The sequence below is a fragment of the Zingiber officinale genome, chromosome 7A (genome assembly GCF_018446385.1).
Source record: "Zingiber officinale cultivar Zhangliang chromosome 7A, Zo_v1.1, whole genome shotgun sequence".
In the NCBI taxonomy this organism is placed as follows: domain Eukaryota; kingdom Viridiplantae; phylum Streptophyta; class Magnoliopsida; order Zingiberales; family Zingiberaceae; genus Zingiber; species Zingiber officinale.
This window is the reverse complement of record NC_055998.1, coordinates 130,271,015-130,280,435: the sequence shown is the minus strand read 5'-3', so window position 1 is coordinate 130,280,435 and position 9,421 is coordinate 130,271,015. Positions and strand designations below refer to the sequence as shown.

The 9,421-nt window shown below is 37.6% G+C and overlaps 2 protein-coding genes across 8 annotated transcripts; both read left to right on the top strand.

Moving 5' to 3' along the window:
• Window positions 1-1,087: 1,087 nt before the first annotated feature.
• On the top strand, window positions 1,088-3,106 carry LOC122002560 (E3 ubiquitin-protein ligase SIRP1-like). Of its 3 annotated transcripts, none has more exons than XM_042557766.1 (2): window positions 1,088-1,229; window positions 1,932-3,106. In XM_042557766.1, the coding sequence occupies exon 2, from the start codon at window positions 1,964-1,966 to the stop codon at window positions 2,990-2,992; it is 1,029 nt and encodes a 342-aa protein (XP_042413700.1). In that variant the 5' UTR covers window positions 1,088-1,229; window positions 1,932-1,963; the 3' UTR covers window positions 2,993-3,106. The 3 variants fall into 3 exon arrangements, with proteins under 3 accessions (XP_042413700.1, XP_042413701.1, XP_042413702.1); XM_042557767.1 differs by having other exon boundaries at window positions 1,089-1,229; window positions 1,941-3,106; XM_042557768.1 differs by lacking the exon at window positions 1,088-1,229 and adding an exon at window positions 1,236-1,536.
• A 2,726-nt stretch (window positions 3,107-5,832) lies between these two features.
• On the top strand, window positions 5,833-7,703 carry LOC122002558 (myb-related protein 1-like). 5 transcript variants are annotated; one of them, XM_042557765.1, is made up of 7 exons: window positions 5,833-5,994; window positions 6,066-6,276; window positions 6,352-6,428; window positions 6,503-6,551; window positions 6,637-6,715; window positions 6,796-6,865; window positions 7,013-7,703. In XM_042557765.1, the coding sequence occupies exons 2-7, from the start codon at window positions 6,066-6,068 to the stop codon at window positions 7,580-7,582; spliced, it is 1,056 nt and encodes a 351-aa protein (XP_042413699.1). In that variant the 5' UTR covers window positions 5,833-5,994; the 3' UTR covers window positions 7,583-7,703. The 5 variants fall into 5 exon arrangements, with proteins under 5 accessions (XP_042413699.1, XP_042413698.1, XP_042413697.1 ...); XM_042557764.1 differs by having other exon boundaries at window positions 6,634-6,715; XM_042557763.1 differs by having other exon boundaries at window positions 6,500-6,551.
• The last annotated feature ends 1,718 nt before the right edge of the window (window positions 7,704-9,421 follow it).

Below are 9,421 nucleotides of genomic sequence, written 5' to 3'. Positions count from 1 at the left end.
ATGATTAAAACTCTTTTCTTTGTCTAACACTGTTGTTATACATGGATTTGAATTTATCACCTTTATTGAAGTTTTTTTTAAAAAAATCTCTTTCGCTTACTATCGGATGAAATAGCTATCATAAGTTAGCCAAAGTACTAGAATTCCTGTGGTGTAGGGCTCCCAAAACATGGTGGGTGTCAGGCTCGGGGTCAGGCTTCTGTGAAGCAGCAGCCATTGGCATGAATTGAATTGGAAATGTATATTTTAATACATCTTGAGCTTTCAATCTGGCTCTATTTTGTTGTTTGGTAGCCGGTGAAGCATCGTACTCAATTATTCATTGCGTGTGATCCATGATTCCTCCATTTTCTAGTCATGTTCATTCTGTTCGAACTGTCTCACGCGCATTGTTTGGAAATCATATTATATTATTATATCCGAAAAGGAAAAGCATTAGGCAATTGCAAAAAGTGATCTGTTAGGAGCTGGAAAGAAAAAGTAGGGATAGAAAAACTAAAAACAAGTTATGACGAGGAAATTTTTTCACTTGTCATTGAGCTTAGACAATGAGAGGCTAACGACGAAGTTAGTTGTTGGAGTAATCTATCTCTCTAGCCTAGACAATGTGTTGAGATTGCAATCAGGGTTAAGGATGCAAGCGATACCCAATGGATCAATTTTGCGAGTGAGAGATATTGAGGTCAAGGGTCGGGTGTGCAAGAGTCAATGTCACTAGTGGTGCAAGTGGCTAATATTGAAGATATGAAACCCTACTCATTTTTTTTTATGTTCAGATGGATCATTCTAATCTTCTTTTTTACTTGGAAGCTTCTGCCATATATTAATATAATCAAATACTCTGTCTATAAATATAATCTGAATTTAAATAATAAAAAATAATTCTTGTTTATTTATTTTAATTTTGTAAAATTTGTATGTACTAGGTCACTTTAATTGTTATTTTATCAATTTGAGAATTTATATTTGACGAGATAAACACTGCCGAGTCACTAGTTTTAAAAAAACATCAAAATGGAAAGAAAAAAAATAGATTTAAAATAAAATTTAATCCTTGCTTATCTTCAAGAAATATATAAATTTTAAATAATAATAGTAATTTATTTGTTGAATATAATTAATTGCCGGCCTTGTTTCTTCGCTGACTTCCATCTTCCATCCGCTCCTCCCCTCTTCGATCTCGATCTCTCACCCTGTCGCTGGAGACCTGCTCGTCTCCCTTCACCGAGGTAGATTTTCTTCGATTAAAGTTCCATTCTTTACCCATTTCGTAATCTAATCAGGTTCAGGTGCACGCAATTAGCGTGCATGAGCCCTCTTCCGGTGGTTCGATGATTTGAAATTAAGCCCTTCTAGATTGTTCCGTTGCCAGCACTTCCCCCTTTTTTAGATGCAATCTTACCTGTTTTCAGCTGTAAATATCTTCCAAATCCAGTTTTTTCTGAGAGATTTATGGAAAAGTTGGATTTTTGGGATGGCGTGTGATAAGTTTTGGGGGTTTCGTTCTCGAATCCGAGGCGGCGGAGGGGGAGGCTGGTAAATCTCTTTGGTTCTCTTCGTCCTTGTTCTTGATGATTGTGTTTATTCCATCAGATCGTCTTTGTTCGAGCTGCAATGATTGATCTTCATTATGGAAATTGGAAATCCTACTTTTTTTCTCTGTATTTTTTTTTTCTTAAGGAGATTGAGGATATTTGATAGCAGATCTATTGTTTCTCTCTGATATGTTCTTCGTCTTGTGGGAGAGTTACCTAAATTGGGCATTCCTTTTTCTTAGCCATCCAAAATCGTTTTTTAACCCTAGAATCGACGAGTTTTTGTTTTTATTTTTTTATTTTTATTTTTTATTTTTGGTGTGCTAGAGAAGGACATGGCTTTGTAGTCCTTGTAGAGTAATGTTCATAGGGTTCTTTGATTGCGATTATTTGTAGATTCAACAGGGTGAAACGAGTAGGCAGAATCAATGGATGAATATCTAGCTGCAAGATATTGGTGCCACATGTGCTCAAGAATGGTGAGTCCGATCATGGGAGCCGAGATCGAATGCCCAATCTGCAACAGTGGATTTGTGGAGGAGATGAATGGGGGAGGAGAAGCAGCCACATCTCCTGACCTAGAATTGAACAGGGACCTCTCTCTCTGGGCTCCCATCTTGCTTGAAATGCTCAGTGGTAGCTCCTTGAGGCGCCGCCGTCTCCGCCGTGAAGAAGAAGAGGGCAACTCTGGCCGGGGACATGACTCGGAAGCTGCTAGTAACCGGCGGCGGAGACGGAGCCCAGCCATTCTACAGATGCTCCGTGCCCTTAGGGAGGGCAATGGATTGGATTCTGATGGAGATGAGAATGATAGGGAGAGGGACAGGGACCGGACACAGTTGCTTATGGATCTCATCAACAATGCCATGGAGGGCTCTCTAGACGCGAATAATGCACGAGGACAGAGCTCGAACAGCAGCAACAGCGGTGTCTCATTGAGAGATTCATTCTTCGGACCAGGCCTAGATCTCCTCCTGCAGCATTTGGCCGAGAGCGATCCAAATTTTCATGGCACTCCACCTGCTCATAAATCAGCAGTGGAGGCAATGCCCACCATAAAGATTACAGAGAACCTGAGCTGCTCAATTTGCTTGGATGATTTTGAAATCGGCACTAAGGCCAAGGAGATGCCTTGCAAGCATAAGTTCCATGGCAATTGCATCCTGCCATGGCTTGAGCTCCACAGTTCCTGTCCGGTTTGCCGTTTTCAGGTGCCTACAGAGGAGTCAAAGGTCTCAGATGCTGCTAATCGGGAGGAGCTTCGTGATAGTGGTGGTGGTAGTAGCGACAGCAGCGATGGAGGGAGCGAGAGGGGTTCCTGGTTACCCGTTCCTTGGCCATTCAATGGCTTGTTCTCTTTGCTGGGGTCTCACCGGAGTGGAAATTCTTCCTCAACACAACCATCCTCTTCCTCGCAGCCCACCACCGGAGGTAACTCTCATCCTGATGCAAGCTGAAAAATGTTGATTCATTCTGCTGTTGTTTCATGAGTGACATGTGGTTTGTTGTAAATATTGTTTTGTTCGCTATTTGAACGATGGAAGAATAACTTGGCCGTGCTTCGATCCTAACTCGCCTTTTTCATCTGTTCAAATGCTAACAATATTGACTGCAAGTGGATGCAAGTAAACTCGGTAGACTTGTAATTCAGTAGTCCGTTTTTCACTTGTTGGGCAAGTAAGACGAGAGAGCTAAGTACAAGTCCTAGTTACTCTCCACCTTGAAACACACTAGCTCCGTCATGATCATCACAGTTCGTGCTTGCTCGGAGGCCATGGTTAGATCGAAGAAGACAAGAAGGTGGAGAATCAGAGTTGACACTAACAAGTATTTCATGGTCATGAATTGGCGGAGGGAGGGAAGTGAATACAACATTGTAACACGACCCCCTTTGAATCCTCTATCACGATTGTTGTGGTTGGATCGAACAAGACCGACCAATTTGCGGAGAACTCGAGTTGACACTAGTAGGTATCGCATTATCAGGAATTGGACGGAGGATGCTTGAGTTGGAGGTCCAATAATGACGCGCCGGCGATGAACCTCTTTGAGGAAGAAGATGACTCGATGGAACTAAACTACCCCAACAGGCACCATGGCGATTTTAGTGGTGTGATAGTGGCAACGGTGTGGATGAGCGAGGCATTGGGCTGGGGGTGGGCGACATGCGACTACAAGTGCGATGGAAATAGTTGACAATCCAATAATTTTAGTTCATCTTAACCTACTTATTTGTTTTTAGATTTACAGATTGATTAAAAGACGTATTATACTTAGATATTTATCAAAAAACACACTTAATTTTTTATTCTTCCCGTTCTATCCTTTCATTGTTTCTCTATTCTCTTTCTTCTTTTCTATACATACAATTTCTTTTTTTCTTTCCTCTCTTGTATCCACGGAACCTTTCTTCTCTTTCCTCCCTCTTTATGATGCATACATGCAAGCAAAATGAGGCTAGAGTTTAACGTATTTTTTTTATAATATTTTAACATCTTTAAAGAAGTCGAAATATGCAATAGATAGTACCATTAAACTCCTTACCGTCTCATAAATCCAAAGGATCTGAAATGGATCAAATTTAAAGTCTCTAGATCTATCAATGAATTTTGATCTAAGATTAGATCCATTTAAAGTTCTGTGAATTTTTGAGGTTGCAAAGAGTCTAATAGTACTGTCGATTGTATATTTTGGTGTTTCTAAAACTGTTGAAATGTTATCGGGAAAACCAACTAAAACATAAAGTCATTCAAATTGAGTTTACATTGGGTCTGATATGATTTCATATTAGGTCCAATGATTTGACCTAATATAAAAAGTACAGTGCGTCTTTGGATCAATTTACAAGGTTGAGTGTGGACTTTGATAAATTGCCGTTCACCTTTTGTTTATCTACGGTGTTGGATGATGAATCATTTTTTACAATACTAAAAGGAACATTTGATTAAGAAAAATATTTCTCATAGAAATGCAAATGGTCGGTTTATCGTCTAATGTTAATTTGCATTCTAATTAAAATTATCAATTTCGATTTGAATATAAACTCGATCAAGTCATTAGAATTGATATCGCTGGCTCCTATTTCGCTATCTAAAACAACCCATGGATTTCGACATGAAGAAATTTCAGATATGGGATTTGCACTCTTACAAATTCAAACACCACCATTAACTTGGTAAGCAAATGCACCAAAGGAGAAAAAAAGCAGGCCAGCTTTTCGAAAAGAAGTGATTGGAGGATATGCAAAGATGCAAAGCAAGAAAGAAAGATAAAGCTAAAAGACTTCCAATTCGCAACCACAAAACTGTGATTCCATTAGTGAATCAGAATTGCAATACAATCGACCTGTTCTGATAGCCAGAGGTAATGTCTTGCATCAGAAACCATAGGGACTCAAGTTCATCTGCTGAACAATTGATTCAGTTTATGGTTAACTGCTAATGAACACTTTCCAGATTCCCGGTCTTTTCTTTCTTTGGGATAACTGAATAAGTACCAAACTAAGTGGAGATAGATGGGAATCGAGTTCTTATGCCGGATTCCCCTACTCACTATATGAAAGGCACATAGGGGAATTGTGCACAGTAGAGTTTTCTGTTCTTTATGGAAAGTAAGAATCCAGTTCTGGTTCTGGATGCAACAGTCAAAATTGAGCTTTCAACCTCCTCCTATCAAAATACCTATAAAACTCTTCAATTTAGCTATATAAAAGATGAAATGTTAAAGATTTCCATGAGATCCAAAAAAAAAGAAGAAGAAGAAAAATCATAACCAACCATATAAGATGCTCTTTTCGAACTCCTTATTAGCTATTGATTGGCTGGGAATAAAGGAAGTTCCAAGTTCTCGAGAAATCAGCAATCAGCTTCTTCATGGATAATTTTCTATTAATAGGATTAGTTACTTTTGTATGTTATGAAACCGAAGTTCTAGTCGGCCTAGATGAATTCTACTAATGATAATTTGACTAGTTTTTGATACATCTTTACGCCTTGTTGGCTATCTAATTGTTATGTTCTTATTTTTAGAAGCAAATGAACTAAATGAAGTTAAAATAGCAGTTAAAATAGCGAAGCTCATTCAAGTTCATCCAAGTGTGACTTGGCACGCACCGAAGCACACCGAGTGTAAGCATGATACGGTATCGAAATCATATGGTTTGTCCAAGGACCATAACAATACTTTTAAGTGCAAAAACAATTTGCCGAATGGATTTGATGGACACCCACTTTTCAAGCTGTGCAGATTAGATTGCACTTGACTGTTCTGCCCGAACAACTCGAAATTCCCTTTCCTTTTTGCTTATAAGGAGGCCCTTGGGGTCCTTCCTCATCATCAAGGGAGCTGAAGAGAATTTGAGCACCTTCCTAGACAACAAGAGCACACATGATGTTCTAGTTGAGGATGCCTTGGAATTCAAGTATACCGAACAGCGCAAGAAGCTAACCAGTGAAAAAAGGTAAGAAATATATTTGTTTGTCTTAGAACGGTCTACTCGATCCAACATGTCTGTATAATTTTCTGAAGCAGATGTATCAGCACCAGCCTCATCAAGGAAACAACAGCCTCCTATCTTCTGTGACAGCATTTTCCCCAGAGAGGCATTTGTTTCTACAAAGAGGAAGTGCTTCAGAAGATTCAGGCTTAGTTCTCTCAACCGACGTAAAGCCTCGGCTTAAATGGAATGCAGAGCTCCACAAGAGGTTTATAGAAGCAGTGAACCAACTCGGAGGAGCCGACAGTGAGTATAGAACAGTCGCTGTTGTCTCTAAATGATCGATCTTAATGAGTTACATAAGAAGACTACATCTTGCAGAGGCTACTCCAAAAACAATCATGAGAGTAATGGGGATTCCAGGACTAACTTTGTACCATCTAAAAAGTCATCTTCAGGTACTAACTCACTGTTTTTCGATCTGTTTGTGATTATCGCATTCACTAACCTGCTTTTGTTTGTCCACTAGAAGTACAGACTTGGCAAAAACACTCAAATAATTAATGAAAGCAACAAAAATGGTAAGGAGAGCAGCTGAAGTTTATGTTCATGGTCCAAAATTCTGCATAATGTATAGGCTAAATGGTGATTTATTTTAATCAGCAGTGATCGGCAGTGCACTAGTACAAGAGAGGGCACCGGAGAACAACGAATCTTTGATGAACATTGCAACGCCATCGAACAAGTATGTAGACAACTAATCCTTAATGAGTTTGCTATTTCAATACACAGGATAATCATTTGCTGATGGTGCATTGAGCACAGATCCATGCAGATAGATGAGGCACTGAAAATGCAAATTGAAGTACAGAGGCAGTTACATGAACAAGTTGAGGTAATTTGCCAATCCAAACATATCGAACGACTACTCATTTGCTTGGTTATAGCATCCTGTAAAACAAGAAAGAGTAGTAGCAAAACATCTTAAACACATTGCTGTTTCATTGGATCATACATGTTGACAAATGACATTTCTGTGAAGGTGCAACGACATTTGCAATTGCGGATCGAGGCTCAAGGAAAATATTTGCAGTCAGTGCTGGAGAAGGCCCAGGAGACGATCACAAACCGAAACCTCTCTGATCTGGCCTCTACAGTCTCGAATGGATATTTCAGTAACTCGGTTCGAGTAGGTCCTTCCTTAGCCTCATCCGACGGACTACAAAAGGAGAAAGAGGCACTTGCTACTAGAATGGCATTAAGACCATATCATCAAGATTTTCCTCTATCATCATGGTACAGTGATTTGAATGAGCATGAGCAGAAGAAGCCTTTTACTGCATCAATGCTAAGAGATTCAGACATTGCGCAATCGAGTGCTAGACCTCGATGCAAAGATGAAGCTGAGGTAGAGAAAGAGGAAAGTGATGAAGAAAAATTTCTTGAACACCCAAAAAGCAAGAGACCAACTCTGGATAAAGGTAGTAAAAAGCAATTAGAAGAGTTTGGGTTGCCATGTCTTAAAACTGAACTAGAACTAAACATCCATCATGGTAGTGAGGGTTCATCAAGTTGTAAAGAACTGGACCTGAATGATTTCAGATGGAGTTGATAAAAAAAGAGAGAAAGAGAGAGATTTAAGGAAGCTTACCAAATAAATTATTGACCCAAAAAGATTACTGCTAAGATGAAGCTGAAAATAAAACATTATGTTGCCAAAAGCATTCAAGATAGCATACAGAATTATGATTTATTTACCTGTTATGATCATATTATTAACCCTAAACTCTTACATTAAAGAATCTTGAATTAACATTTTTTTGTGGTCGTCATTGAATCACTCGATCTTTAAGAATAATAAAACTCTATGTAGTAAGAGATAGATTGATTTTTCCACTGAAAGTTTATCTTCTAAAATATCCTTCGGAGTTTTAAAGACATTAAAGTGTTTGTAATATTTTGAAGCTCGTCATTTGCAAGTGATTTTCTTAAGTTTTCATGACTCAGAAGGAGGTTTCATATGAGAGACTAATTGGTCCTGGGGCATGATTGAGTTGGTTAGTGCAGGGCAGATCAGTTACGTTACTCCCATATGATAAGGATTTGAATATCGATAAAGTCGAGAAAAAAAAATTTCTCCCCGCACTGACCAACTATAACTTCCTGATTTACTTTTTCACAAATGATCATAACACCGACCGTATAGAACCACCAGGATGATAGATTCACCCATTACTAGTAACGAGAGACTAATTGATGGTATGGACAATACGTTGGAAAAACTGAAGTAAACAATTGCATGTGATCCATGAATGACTGCAAGTAATATTTTCTTATTCTAAAAAAATGACTGAGGGGTGAACAAATATTTCATTTACAAATATAAAATGTTGACAGAAAATTGATCGCCATAGTAAAGGGAAGGATAGCAATTGTAATGGATCAATAAAAATGTTTGGAAAATTATTTTCATAACCAAATTGATAGGGACATAATGACTATTTTAAGGGTAGATCATCATAAATTAATTTTTTTGAGTGATTAAGAAATTAATATTTAACATTATTTGAGTGATAAAGGGTTAGTTTAGAATGATCGAATGAAAATATTAACTCGACCTGATTAATTAAAGAGAATAATTAATTAAAAGTGTCTTTAGCATCTTTGGGAGAAATCCTCCACCCCTAAAAAGAACTCTATTCCTTCTCCTCGATTCACCACTCAAATTGTAAATTTCCTACATGAATTCTTCACTCCTCTCTCCTCTTTAAAGAGTTCTAAGACTTCAAAAATTTGTCGAGATTTGAAATTTGGAATGCTCCTATTTTGAATCCTAAGTTATTATATTTTGGAAGAAAATTGTCAATCGATCGTAAACATCAGTGAGATTATATTATCTTAAGAAAAAAGATCTCACCTTCATCTCGACCTTAAAATACTAATTTGCAAGGTTTAGCTTACCTAGCGTTGTTGTGATAACTTGACGACTGACATAAATCACAAGAAATTCGATATTTAATGACAAATTAACGACCGAAAGGATCATTCTTTATTTTCTTAGTCGCTAATTTTCAGTGACTGTATATAATAGATGATCAATTTAGAGACTTAGAGACCGAATTAAAATTGATCGTTAAATTTAAAGAATAAAAATATGCAGTTCGATCTCTACGTTAATGATAATTTTTAATATATCAGTCACTAAATTAGCAACAAAAATTTATTATTCGATCTTTAAATTAGAGATCACTTTTAAAAAATCAATCACAAATTAGTGACGGAGAATTTTTACATCGGTGATTAAATTTACGATGAAAATTTATTATATCCGCGTCTATTTATTGAATCTGTACCCCCAATCAAGCTTTAATTTTTATTGAAACTGTACATACATTTACAATATTTATATACCATTTGTCATCAACATCACAATCATCATCTATTCCAAAAC